Source organism: Rhincodon typus, chromosome 10 (genome assembly GCF_021869965.1).
Source record: "Rhincodon typus isolate 14 chromosome 10, sRhiTyp1.1, whole genome shotgun sequence".
Classification (NCBI taxonomy): Eukaryota; Metazoa; Chordata; class Chondrichthyes; order Orectolobiformes; family Rhincodontidae; genus Rhincodon; species Rhincodon typus.
Genome location: NC_063341.1, coordinates 76,235,295 through 76,250,253, shown reverse-complemented (window position 1 = coordinate 76,250,253; position 14,959 = coordinate 76,235,295). Strand labels below are relative to the sequence as shown.

General features: G+C 42.0%; 1 protein-coding gene across 2 annotated transcripts in view; it reads right to left on the bottom strand.

Annotated features, from left to right (window-relative positions):
* prkacba (protein kinase, cAMP-dependent, catalytic, beta a) overlaps nt 1-14,959 on the bottom strand; it is a 137,618-nt gene that overhangs the window by 27,078 nt on the left and 95,581 nt on the right. For both annotated transcript variants that reach the window (XM_048601667.1, XM_048601668.1), the window contains 2 exons: nt 12,694-12,822; nt 3,614-3,712 (listed from right to left, as the gene is read on the bottom strand). In XM_048601667.1, coding sequence (XP_048457624.1) covers nt 3,614-3,712; nt 12,694-12,822 — 228 coding nt within the window. The remainder of the gene's footprint in view (nt 1-3,613; nt 3,713-12,693; nt 12,823-14,959) is intronic.

Genomic DNA, 14,959 nt, shown 5'->3' with positions numbered 1-14,959 from the left:
AGAGACACACACACACACAAAGAGAGAGAGAGAGACACACACACACAAAGAGAGAGAGAGAGAGAGAGACACACACACAAAGAGAGAGAGAGAGACACACAAAGAGAAAGAGAAAAGAATCTCTTCATAATCTCATTGAATGGCTGGGTAGACTTGATAGTAAAAATGGCCTATTTTTGCTTCTGTGTTATGATGCAACTGAAATTAATTTGAGGCAGCAAAAAAAAGTTGTTGCTGGAACAATACTACCTTTTTGCAAACAAGTCTTTACTGCTTGAGTAATAACTTAAAATAATATGGCAAGTGCATGGAATCCAATTCTGCCATGTAATTAGATCATGGTTGATTGGTACCTGAAACTATTTACTTTTGCTCGTTCCATGTCCCCTGATAAGCTTACCATAGAGAAACGATTGAATATCTCAATTAGATTACCCCTCAGCTTTTCAAACATAAGAGAACACAGGTGTACTTAAAATAATGCTCTAAAGCTGTTATTATTCTGGTGAATCTGAATTTGTACCAATGACAAGGTCAATATCTCTGTCCCAAGGTGCCCAAAATGCAATTGTTACTTTCTAGCCTCACAAATCAGACTTAGGTTCAAGAAAAGCAGACAACCGTGACCATTTCCTCTGCTTGTATTAGCACAGCTCTGCAGCCATCTAACGTATCAAATATTGAAGTATAGTCTAATTATTTTCTTTTGTACCTGCATGCCATTTCAAAGCTATCCAGTGCTATGTGTGATGTAGCAGCAGCCAAAGCTCTCCGTGTATTGTCTGGCAGGTTGGAATTCAAATACTAGCTTCATAGTCCATAATGCAAACTTATAAACTCAGCTTTTAACTACGGAACGTCTGAGTTGTAGGGGCTCCCTTCACCCTTAATGGAAGCTAGTCTCCAAACTAATTGCGCTTTAAGAGAGTGGTGAGGTATAACCTTTTAAGACTGAGTAGTGGTTTAATAAAACGAAGGCAGGCATGCACTGGGGATGAAGAGAAAACCAGAAACTGCGGGAAACAAAGAAAAAAAAAATCAAAGTACTCTCCTCACTTAATATCAGAAACTCTGACAGGTCAAGCCTGTCAAGGTTTTAGCTGTCTCCAAGCAGAATGCCACACATGCACCGTGTTGTAAATGCAAGGGTCTCAAGGCAGACCACATGTTGACCAATATACGGCAACAGAAAATCACTATGGGCTTCACTCCAGACAGTCCCCAGGTTGTGAAAGGGCTCCATTCTTGATTCTGTTCGCAAATTGGTTTATATGCATGTCAGAACTTGATGCAGGTCAATATAAATAGCCATTCATAAATACAGGAAACATTCAGATGTGGGATCTTTAAAATTGAACTCCATATAGGATCAAGTTTGTTAAGTATGAGCTGTCATAAGTCGGGTATCCTTTGTATTGTTATTTACAGCAAGATTAGAGGTGTTCCCACTTGGAGGGTCTGCAAGATTTGCAGTTGGAAGGTGTACAGTGTGCTCTCAGTTGTGCTGGTGATAAACTGAGAATTAACAGACCGATTTCAATCGACATGAACCAACTAAGACTTGGTACCAGCCAGCAGCCAAATCAACCTCTACTGGTTGAAAACAGTGGGAAGAACATGGATTTCTGATGTTGCTAGAAATGAACAGCATAGCCCTTACTGTCACGTATACTCTGAGTATAGTGAAAAAGCGTATATGTCACCAATTACAGCACTGAGTTAGATACAAAAGTACCTAGGCATAGCTTCTTTTGTTACAAGATTTATCACAGAGATAAAACGTCCAGTAGGCCACGCTGGCACTTAGCCTCCAGTCCATACTGGACCCTGGCTCCGCACCATGCCAGGGGGCCATGGATGGGGGGAAAGGAAGGAAGGTGGGGATGGTGGGTACAGTAGAACTAGGAGGAAGAGAACGAAGGAAAGAAGACCGGGCAAAGCAGGCGAGCTCCAGCTGAAGTGTCCTACTCTGCTGCCATCGTGGCCGACAGCATCTTTAAAATCCTTGTAGTTTTCTGATTCTGCATATCCTTCATGAAGCACGTTGAATATTGACTTCTTACCATGGAACCACTGATGATGGTTGCCAGTGGAACCTGTTACCTAAGAAAAGATGGATCTCTGCCTGAAAGGTCTTCTCAGTACCTATCTGCATCCCTTTCATGCTCTGGACAGCTACATTTTTCAATGATGGGTATCATAAAATGTTACTGATTATAAAGGCACAATTACATTTAGTGTCATTTTTAAGTCTGTAACACAATTGCACTGTCGGCCCACGTTATCAACCTGTTACACTAGATGAATTTGGACGCTGTGGAACAATGCAAATCAAACAAATTACATACATATTACTCAAGAAATAAATTAAGTATTGAAATTAATTGTAGTGAGAGCCTTGAGAGGCCACACTAATTCTCAAGGACAGTTAGGAATGGCAACAAATGCAAGCGTTGTGTGGTATGCTCACATCCCACAAACAATTCAAAAAACGAGTGTTAGCACACTCATTTTAGTACAGGGGAAATGGAATATTGTCCTTTTGTAGGTGGGTCATTCCTCATGCACTGGACAGGAATAAGGAGTGTCACAATTCAATGTCATTAAATCACAGGGCAATGTTGCTTTTGTTGCTTTTCTCCTGCAAAGAAACTTACTTGCCACTACTAGGATGAAGGACCATGTGGACAATGCTCAGAATAATGAAAGTCATTATAAACACAGCCACCTACATAAAACACACCTAGTTGTACCATTAAAATCTAACTGGGCAAGTCATGTCGTCTCTCCTGTAAAGTGAACAATGCCTTTTAAAGATATGGAAATTAACATGCTTTCAGTTTATGATTAGGTGATAATTTGTGGAATGTGTCAAACACCAATTTGAATACAACACCTTTATTTCAGTTTCAGCTACATCCTATGCTGTTATTGAAACACTACTTCAAAATAGAAAAGAATGGAGTTGTGCATGAGAGGGGATTAATAATGCAGCTTTGGTTAATATCCTGTAGACAACTGATTAAAGGGTAATGAAGGGATTAGTTAATATTTATGGGTATAACCAGTATTGAAATATAATTCATAGATTTAACAATAGAGGCAAATGTCTGGACTGCTAAAGCCTAATGAAGCATCAACGGTAGCAAAACATTTGTTAATAGCTTACAAATAACCACACTAGAGCCTGCACAATTAAATCAATATATTATAGATTTCCAGACACCATCAGAAATGTATCAAAATTGCAATAATGAGAAAAACATGAACAATCCACAACTTGCTCAACTCGCTCAACTCACATTACCTTCCGCTGCACAGAATTTGAAATCAGGTTTTATAAAAGTGAACACAAGTTTGTAACTCCACAGTGGCACTTACATGCAGTTTCTTCAATTTACCATCAAGAAACTAGTGGGAAAATGTTCAGTTTTAACAGCAGCATTTCAAAGAACAATCTTTTCCAAACCTCTTTCAGACATTACAGTCTTCACAGTTCTCCCAGCTGAGCAAATAGCTAATAAGGTTTTAAAATAAAACATTTCAACCTATATGGAAACAATGAGAGCAGATGTACAACACTGCCCTTCTGAAGTCTGAAATGAATATTTACCTTGAAGGAATACTCCAATTTCACAAGAAATGGGAAGTTAACAGCCTGCAATATTCTCTTCTCATTGAGCGTATGTTCTATTTGCTTCAGTTTGACAACCTAAAGAAAATAACATTACTTAACATTCCTGCTGAAGGAATCATGATAGTAACAACATTTTACTTCATAGGAGTGATATAGTTAAGGCTCAACGATTGAAACACAAAATGAAGTTCAGGATAACCAGTGAATCTCTATTCAACGGCCATACTCAAGAAGAATTTGATATTCCACTTTTAGGGCTGGAGAAGAGAAATGAGTCTTGTCTGCGGGTTCCAGTTTGAGTCAATTTAGCATGCACAGATAAAGGAAAATATTGCAAACTTTGCTTACACTAGAGTTTTTTCCTTTCCTCTATTGCTCTCTGGGCACACGATAAGGTGTAATATTGTTGAAAGCAAGACTCATCACACTGTCTCCTACTCTAGCTCGCTATTTCACAGGACCTGAAAACTGTGGAACTCCTTACCTTTCGATGCTCCCTTCCTCCTATAATCTACAGGCTTTTTAAAATGTGATCCTGGAATCACCTAACCACTGCGTGGCGAGTTAGCTCATCTTCGCTAATACTCTTTTCAACTTTGGTCGTGCATAGTGTGCTGCACTATGGGCCCTGGCCTTTCACATTTCACCTAGGTACTCAATAAAAAGAAGACAGGAAATAAATAAGAACGTTAAGCAGACAAACATTAACTCTGAAGATTCACTATTAAAGTCTGTTTTATGAAGGCCCTGCATTGGTCATTCTCAAAAGTAATGGAGTAATAGACAGTCTCATTATTTGCTGATTTTCAGGGTGAATAATATTAGACACAGCACCATTTCAACAACCCTTACCAGATAATGCATATACAATAAATCAAGAGAGTGTGCATGTATCGGAATAGGATTGACCTTGGCTATCGTAAGGCACACACACTGATTCAGTATGTGAAAATGGCAACCTGGGACAAGTATAAAAGGGTTCACATTGATCAGAAGACCATCCATCATGTTTTAGAACCATCTGGAGATTGAAAGAAAGCCAAAACTAAAATTATATCCTATATTTAATATGCCTAGCCCTTTGGAAAGGTTACACAAGTTACGTAGAGTTTTAAATTGAACAATTCTACATTTAGCCACAGTTAATAGAGCAGTCAGTAGTTGGTTTGTTCTACAGCAGACCACAAAGTATCTCTACTCCTATTGTATTTTCCTTCCTGTGTGTTTAGAAGGTGTTTAGCATGCTAATCATGCCAATGACAGCGAAAAGGACAGATATAACATTGCTAAGATTACAGTTCATTTTGTACAGATATACTGGTTCAATTTAATCCCACTAGTATTAGCAAGCCCATAAGAAAACTAATACGGCAGCCCTGTAGAAGGGTAATACCTGAAACGTTGACTGTTCTTTCCTCCAGATACTACCTGGCTTGCTGTGTTCTTCCTGCCTTCTGTTTGTCTACGTGGGATCCAGCATCTGCAGTTTTTTTGACTCTAATATTGCTCTTGATTAAGGTCGAACATCTTCGCATTCAGTTGTGCGAAGCGAATGTTTAACACATGGTCTTCTCGGTTTCTCCACTCAGCCGCAAACTGCACCCTTATGGTTAAGAGTGCTTAGCACACTGGTGAAAATAGTGCATTTGCAGCACTGTGTTTTAATGCACAAATAAATTAAGCCAAAACACACTGATTTTATCACCTCAAATTGCTCTGGTCAAAGTGGTAGGTTTATGTTCGGCAGGATGTCACACCACGCACGTATAACTTAAAAAATAAGTTTTTCCAAACACAATCCAAGTTTGCAAGGACAGAAATGTAACACAGCCTTCAGTAGGAGAACTGCACCCACCCACCATTGCACTGTACTGAGAAACAGTGACATTTCATTTCATAACTCAACCTTTAAACCCACCTCAAAAGGAAGAAACTTCATACATATGAATTGTAACAGGAGATTTTATTCAAGATTCTGCTGCTATTGTGTTTGTTTGCAACAAAATGTGTTAAAAATTCTCTCTACCTACAGAGCATGCAAAGTTAGATACGCTTTTCTGAAAATCTGAATAGGCCATACAGCTGCTTCAGCCTGTTCTACTTTTTTTCCCTTATGTAAATATTCCAGCATCCTGAATATTTTTAACTCCTGAATTAAATATTTTCAACTTGATTTTGGAATGTTGAATTCTAACCTGCGCTCACTTTGGTTTATGACACTCACCATTTGTTTCATTAGAAGTCACCAATCTGAATCATGTCAAAATATGCAATAAAAATAGTTAACAGTGTCTTTTCAGTCTGTCAGTAATCTGGCAATGACTTTAACCTTTCCTAAAAAAACAAACCTAGGTCTGAATATGGCAGTTTTCTACATGCTACATTTTTGTTTTCAATTTCTCCAGAAAGCTTTAACCATACAAAGCCATGCTTCAGATTTGTACGTGTTATTGTAAATGTCCTTCATCGGCAAAATACTAAATATTTTAAACACACCAAACTCATACACTCAAAAATCAAAAGCATTCAGCGGTTGCAAACCGCATCAGAATTTAAATACCGTTCCCTAATAAACGAAGTAGAATATATAGTGTCCTCGACATTAACTCCGGACCCATGACATCTCATGGCTTCAGGTTAAACATGGGCAAGGAAACCTCCTGCTGATTACCACATAGTGCGCTCCTTCAACTGATGAATCGGTACTCCTCCAGGTCGAGCAACATTTGGAGGAGCCACCAAGGATAGCAAGGGCACAAAATGTATTCTGGGTGGGTGATTTCAACGTCCATCACCAAGAGCGGCTTGGCAGCAGTATTACTGATCAAGCTGGTCAGGTCCTAAAGGATATAGCTGCTAGACTGGGTCTGCAGCAGGTGGTGAGGGAACCAACAAGACGGAAAAACATACCTGACCTCATCCTTACCAATCTACCAGCTGCAGTTGCATCTGTCCATGACAGTATTGGTAAGAGTGACCATTGCACAGTCCTTGTGGAGACCAGGTCCCACCTTCACATTGAGAATAACTTCTATTGTGTTGCGTGGTACTATAACCGTGCTAAGTTGGACAGACTTCACACAGATCTAGCAACTCAAGACTGGGCATCCATGAGGCACTGTGGCTAATCAACAGCAGCAGAATTGCACTCGAGCACAGGTTCTGAGGAAAGGTCACCGGACCCGAAATGTTAACGCTGATTTTTTCTTCACAGATGCTGCCGGACCTGCTGAGCTTTCCCAGCAACTTTGTTTTTGTTCCTGTTTTACAACATCCGCAGTTCTTTCCGTTTTTATTTTGTACTCCAACACGATCTGTAACCTCAAGGTCCGGCATATCCCCCACTCAACTATTACCATCAAACCCAAGGAATCAACCCTGGTTCAATGGAGAGTGCAGGAGGGTATGCCAGGAGCAGCACCAGGCATACCTGGAGATGAAGCGTCAAACTGCTGAAGCCGCCAAACAGGACTAATTGGACGCCAAACAGCATAAGCAGCAAGTAATAGACAGAGCTGAGCCATCCCACAACTAATGGATCAGATTTAAGCTCTGCAGTCCTGCCACATCCGGTCGCAAACGGTGGTAGACAATTAAACAACTCACTGGAGGAAGCGGCTCCACAAATCTAACTATCACCCGTTGGATTTCAATGGTGGTACCATCACGGAATCCCCACTATCAACATTCTGGGGGCTTACCATTGACCAGAAACTCGACTGGACTCACCACATAAACACAGTGGCTACAAGAGCAGGCCAGAAGCTAGGAATACTGGGGTGAGTAACTCACCTCGACTCCTCAAAGCCAGCCAACCATCCACAAGGCACAAGTCAGGAGTGTGATGGAACACTCCCCACTTGCCTGGAAAAAAAAATCTCTACCAACAGTCAAGAAGCTTGTCACCATCCAAGACAAAGCAGCCAGCTTGATTGGCACTATATCCACAAGCATCCACTCCCTCCACCACCGACGCTTAGCAACAGCGGTGTGGACTATCTACAAGATACACTGCAGAAATCTATCAAAGATCCTCAGACAGTACCTTCCAAATCCATGACCACTTCCATCTAGAAGGACAAAGGCAGCAGATACATGGGAACACCACCCCCTGCAAGTTCCCCTCCAAGCCACTAACCACCCTGACTTTGAAACATATCACCATTCCTTCACTGTCACTGGGTCAAAATCCTGGAATTCCCTCCCGAATAACATTGTGGGTCGACCCACAGCAGGTAGACTGCAGCGGTTCAAGACAGCAGTTTCACCATCACCTTCTCAAGGGCAACAAAAGCTTGCCAGCCAGCGACGCCCATGACCCACAAATGAATTTTTTTAAAAGTAGCTTTACCAGGGGAACTTGACCAGTAAAGCAAATCTTCTTTTAGTTCTGAAGGAGGGTTACTGGTCTCGAAAGATTAAGTCTGTTTTCTTTTCACAGATGCTGCCAAACCTGTTGCATTTCTCTAGTAATTTCGGTTTTTTTTTGTTTCAGACCTCCAACAACTGTAGTTTTGTTTTATTCCCTTTTTCAGGTTGCCTCATTCAGTGAAACTCCACTTTAACCCTGTGAATATAGCTGGGCCAATATACACTCAACAGGCCTGCCATTTTGCTATTGTATGATTTAAAGATGGAGTTAGATTTAGCACTTGGGGCTAAAGGAATCAAAGGATGTGGGGAAGGAGAGAAAAGAGGCGGCGGGAAGCAGCAATAGGCTATTGTGTTGGCTAAGGAGCCATATATGATGATTGGTGGAGGGAGTTGAAGGGCTGAATGGCCTATCCCTGCTTCTATTTTCTATGGTCTGTGCCTGCTTCATCAATGTAGCATTGTGTGACCTGATTGGTGCAACTTTGGAGCAAACGGGAAAGAAGCACTCAAGAGGCAACAGTCTCCTCACGCTCAAAGCAACATTGACATTTTCTTAAAAGTTTGCAATTCGTAATTCGTGCTGGTCTTTTCTGAAGCAAGCTCACCAAAACCTTTCTTGCTTCCTCCTGCATTTGTTTTATTCACTTGAGGGACATGGGCATTGCTGGCTGACCACCATTTTAATGCCTATCCCTAGTTGCCCTTGAGGTGACGGTGGTAAGGTGCTTCATGAACTGCTGTAGTCCTCTTGAGGGTTGATCCACAATGTTGTTAGAGAGGGAATTCCAGGATGTTAACCCAGTGAGTGAAGGAACGGCAATATGTTTCCAAGTCAGCATGGTGAGTGGCTTGGAGGGGAACTTGCAGAGTGTGGTGTTCCCATGTATCTGCTGCCTTTGTTCCTCCAGATGGAAGTGGTCGCGGGTTTGGAAGGTGCTGTCTGAGGATCTTTGGTGAATTTCTGCAGTGCATCTTGTAGATAGTCCACACTGATGCAACCGAATATCGGTGGTGGAGGGAGTGGATGTTTGTGGATGTGGTGCCAATCAAGTGAGCTGCCTTGTCCTGGATGGTGTCAAGTTTCTTGACTGTTGGTAGAGATGTACTTTTCCAGGCAAGTGGGGAGTGTTCCATCACACTCCTGACTTGTGCCTTGTGGATGTTAGGTGGACTTTGGGGAGTCAGAAGTGGAGTTACTTGCTGCAGTATTCCTAGCCTCTGACCTGCTCTTGTAGCCACTGTGTTTATGTGGCAAGTTCAGTTGAGTTTTTGGTTAACAGTAACCCCTGGGATTTTGACAGTGGGGATTCAGTGACGGCAACATCATTGAATTTCAAGGGGTAGTGGTTAGGCTGTTTCTCATTGGAAATGGTCATTGCCTGCCATTTGTGTGGCCACTTGTCAGCCCAAGAATGGATATTGTCCAGGTCTTGCTGCATTTGTACATGGACAGCCTCAGCATCTGAGTCACGAATGGTGCTGAACACTGTGTACTCATCGGCCAACATCCCCACTTCTGACCTCATGGAGGGAAGGTCATTGATGGAGCAGCTGAAGATGGTTAGGCCTAGGACAATACCCTGAGGAACTCCTGCAGAGATGCTCTGGAGCTCAGAGGTCTGACCTCCAACCACAACACCCCTCCTGTACGTCAGGTATGATTTCAACCAGCAGAGTGTTTGACCCTGATAGCCACTGTTTTCAGTTTTGCTAGGGGTCCTCGAAGCCACACTCTGTCCAATGCAGTTTGATGTCAAGGGCTGTCACTTTCACTTCATCTTTGGGATTTAGCTCTGGTCCATGTTTGAATCAAGGCTGTAATGACGTTAGGAGCTAAGTGGCCCTGGTGGAACCCAAACTGGGCGTCACTGAGCAGGTGTTTCTTAATGACATCTTCCACCATTTTACTGATGATTGAGAGTAGACTGATGGGAGTGATAATTGGACAGTTTGGATTTGTCCTACACTTTATGTGCAGGACATACCTGGGCAATTTTCCATATTGCCCATTTGTAACTGTACTGGAACAGCTTGGCTAGGGTAAATGGCAAGTTCTGGAGCACAAGTCTTCAGTACTATTGCTGGTATGTTGTCAGGGCTCATGGCCTTTGCAGTACCCAGTGTCTCCAACCGTTTCTTGACATCACATGGAGTGAACTGAATTGGCTGAAGTCTGGTATGCTGGTGACCACTGGAGGAGGCCAAGGTGGATCATCCACTTGGCATTTCTGGCTGAAGACTGCTGTGAAACCTCTGGCCTTATCTTTTGCACTGATGTGCTGGGCTCTTCCATTATAGAGCATAAGGGTATTGGTGGAGCGTCTTCTTCCAGTAAATTTTAATTGCCTACTACCATTCACGACAAGATGTGGCAGGACTGCTGCGCTTAGATCGGAGCTGTTGGCCGTGGGATCACTAAGCCTAGTCTATAACTTGCTGCTTATGCTGATTGGCACACCAATAATTCTGTTTGGTAACTTCACCAAATTAACATCTCATTTTTAGTGACTTGGAGACAGTAAGGACTGCAGATGGTGGAAGCCAGAGTTAACAAATGTGAAGCTGGGAAAGCACAGCCTCACAGATAGCATCCGAGGGCAGGAAAATCAACGTTTTGGGCCAAAACCCTTTGTCAGAATGGGAAGGGGGAGGGGAGCTGAGAAATAAATAGAGGGAGGGGGTTGGGGCTGGAGGGAGGGAAGGTGAGATGGAGATAGGTGGGTGCACCAGATTCAACATCTCTCCTCCCCCAACCTGTCCATCTTCTGACTCACCTATCCGCTCCACCCTTTCTACTGACCAACCACAATAACCCCCTATCTGCATCACCAGCTTCAAAATCTCTCTGCCCCCAACCTGTCCATCTCATTTTTAGATATGCCCAGTGCTACTCCTGCACTCTCCATATGAACCAGGGTTAATACTCTGGCTTGATTGTAATGGTTGAGTGGGGTATATGCCAGGTCATGAGGTTGCAGATTGTGGAGTACAATTCTGCTGCTGATGGCCCACAGTGCCTCATAATGCCCAGTCTTGAGATGCTAGTTCGAAGTTTGTCCCATGTAGCATGGTGGTAGTGCCACACAACAGGGTGGGGGAGGAGGGGTGCATTCTCAAGGTGTTTCCATACGGACTATATGGTGGTCACTCTTACCAATTCTGGCATGGACAGATTCATCTGCAGCTTGCAGACTGATAAGGATGAGGTCACGTACCAGGGCAGACCTGGTCTAGAAGCTATGTTTTTTGGACGCTATCAGCTTGATCAGTAGTGCTGCTGCTGAGTCACTCTCGGCGGTGAATATTGAAATCCCCCACCCAGAATATACTTTGCCCTCTTGCAATCCTCAATACTTCTCCAAGTGTTGTTCAATGTGGAGGAACACTCATTCATCAGCTGAGGGAAGCCAGTACATGGCTTGTTTCTTGCTTTGCTGACCCTCCCAATGACCGTGCCTATTGCTCTCTCGCTCACTTTCCGTCTCTCCAAGCTACTGATCACAATGAGTGCATTCAGGAGAGGGAAGCAGCGGGGGAACATGAGGACCAGCAAGCAGGAGGGAAGTAGAAGGAACACATTTCTTTCATTTTCAAAAATGTATTTTAAGTTCATTTACAAATGGAGGAATTTAAGAATGTACAAAATATTTCAGCTTGCAGGGTAGGTTTTTTCTCCCTGAGAAAAGTCTTAACAGATCTTAACTGTAGCTTTTACATTGCTGGCATTGGGAAAATCTCATGTGCTTCATGCTGTTACACCTAAAGTTGCACTTTTCAGGCGTGCAATTAGAACATCAAATGAGGAATTATTATATTTTATGGTCCTGACATCAGGAAGCACTGATCAGAACAGAGCTCTCATTCAGGATGGGAATGGTTTTATGTTTGCTGGCTTGATTTCAGGTTTCACATTATTTGCCTCGGGGGTTGGGGGTAAGGGTTGCAGTGTAAAGACCATATTAGTCAGTGAAGCTACAGCTTGTGATTCCAACTACATACGTACAACTGTTTTCAGTTATTCTAGTGGGACAGACTCTATTGTTGTTTGTGATGTGAATTCCAGAATATTGGGAAATTACAGCATTATTTATCCTGTGTAAAAATAAGCTGCTTCTTGAAACAAGCTGTTATGTTTTACTTGCAAAGAATTCAAACTGTGTCAATTGGCTCAGTTAAGTTAAAAATGATTAGCTTACAAATCTGGAGTGAATGGTTTGATATTGTTAAACCTTGCACTAGAGGCAGTTGAGCTGGTTCAAGCTTTAAAAGGAAATGGTCTTTGGAGCTTTGCTGCATTTCTGACGTATCTGAAGCTGACCTTTTCACTGTCTCTGTAGTTAAGTAGGGAAAAGGTCAAAAACCAGAATTCACGAAAGACACCTCTACATTAACTAATCTAACATTCTTCTGTGAAAATCAAACCAGTGTGCCAATGAGCAAATCCTTACAAGCAGTGGTTTTAGAAATGAAAGGTGAAAGGTACTACTCAGTACAGTGGAAAGCATAGCTTAATTATCATACTGTCCCCAAAATTGGCACAGAGACCTAGTATCCCCTCCCCACTTTCATTAAAATGTGTTTTGGCATGAAGATGTTCAGAACGAACAAGTGGTAGTTACAGAAACAAGCTTTAATTTACATTTGTGCCCCTTCTGTTATATAACATGGGGCAGCGTACTTACTTTCTGTTTATCCAGTATCTTCATAGCATAGTACTGTTCTGAACCTTTATGTTTCACCAACATCACTCTTCCAAAAGAGCCTGTTCCAAGTGTTTTTTGCCTTTCAAAATCATCTAGGCCTGCAGTGTTCTGAAAGATACAGGAAAAACTATGAGACTTGCTTTCAGTGTTGTTCACTGCTACTTCATACTGTAATTGCTCTTCAATATCCACACAGTCCAGTTCAGGTCTTATCTGTAGATTTTACAAGGTGACCCCTTCTTTGACCAAGTAGAGGAACATTGGGAATGGAGAGGTAGAGAAAGCAAGAAAACATATTCCCTCAAAGCCAAAGCAAAATACTTGCCTCCAGAGGTTTTCTTTCTCAATTTTCATTCCAAGCCCCTCTTCCTCACTAGAATACAATTCTCATGGTGCATGATCCTTTGTTTTAACTTTAACAAGCATGTTACTCACTAGTAAAGATTTTCAGTGGCATTTTATTTAATTGTACAAGGCTGGATCTGATCCAACGTCTGCCTGGTGTTCATGCTTAGGAGTGGGAACTTCATTTATGTTCTGCCAGCAAATTTTATTTTCTATTTCTTCATGAGATAAGGACGTTGTTGGCTACATCAGCATTTATTGCTCATCCCTAAATGCCTAGAGGGCAATTGAGAGTCAACCACATTGCTGTGGGTCTGGAGTCACATGTAGGCCAGACCAAATAAGGATAGCAGCAGTTTCCTTCCCTAAGAGACATTAATGAACCAGATGGGTTTTTCCAACAATCGGCAATGGTCATCATTAGACTCTTAATCCCAGATTTTTTTTATGAATTCAAATTCCACCATCTGCCGTGGCAGGAGTTGAACTCTAGTCCCCAGAACAACCCATTCTGAGGAAGGGTCACCTGACCAGAAACGTTAACTCTGTTTTCTCCTCCAAAGAGGCTGCCAGACCTGCTGAGCTTTTCCAGCAACTTTGTTTTTGTTTCCCCGGAACATTACCTGGATCTATAGATCATCAGTCCAGCGATAACACCACTAGTCCTTTGCCTTCCGTTGATGTAGCTTGAACTTAAGTGGCTTACTGTAGGGTAATCGAGACTAGTCTTGCACAGCATCCAAAATGCTTTTAAGATATATTCAAAACATTCTAACAGCAATGTCATCATTAAAAGGAATAATTTCTCCTCCATAACTTAAACATTTGGAGACCAGTTTTAGCACCTTCATAATCATCTAGGCTACTGTATGTTGCATCAATCTATACCAAAATTAAATTCTCTCTTTACCTATCTTTGCCTTTGCTATATGCTTCTCTGATCTCGATATGTATCTGCATGTGCTAGCACTGAAGGTGTCTAATGGCATAGAGAAATGTCAAATAAACTTTCCTCTACATCCAGCATGTACATGAACAAACAGTGTACAAATTAAGAGCAGGAATCGGCTTTTTGGCTCAAGACTGCTCCACCATTTGATAACATCATAGCTCATCTGAACGTGCTGGCAACTGTGCTTTCCTGACAACCCCGATATCTTTTGTTCGTCAAGAATTTATCTACCTCTGCCATAAAAATTTGCAATGACCAGCCTCTTGCTAGTTTACTGCCTGAGAGATTTTAATTTATCTCTATCATGTAATTCTATGCTGTAGATTCCGATTCTAAAAAGGTACTTCAGCATTATTCTCCTGGATTTACATTTCATTAAGCAGCCGTGATGCCCAAATTTAACACGCACAACTTTCAGAGGCAAAGAAGAGGTTTTCACACTATCATTCGTCTGTAGGAATCACACCGACCTGCCATTAAACCACTTTGCTCTCATGCTAATATTTCTGTCCTTAGCCTGCTGCAATGTTCCAATGAAGCACAATGCAAGTTTGAGAAAGAGCCCATTTTCCACTTAGGCACGCTACAGCCTCAAGGTCTCAACAATGCATTCAACAACTTCAGAAACTTTTTATATGTTCTCCATTTTTCTTAAATTCTCTCCACACCTCCCCCCTGCCATTACCCCTTTGCTGAATCCTGCTTATGTCTTACTTTGCACTTAGTAGCAAGGACCAATTCTCTCCCTTTCGCCCTCCTTGTATTTTTTTTGTTTTCTCCTCCATTAACATCCCCTTTGTCTTTTGCATTGGGTCTCTAAACCGTCTGCCCTCTTGTTCCTCCTCTACCTCTGTCAGAAATATAAAAAACATTTTCCAACACCTTTCAGTTCGAAAGTCATACCAGACTCAAAACATTAACTATTTCTCTCGCCACAGATGCTGTCAG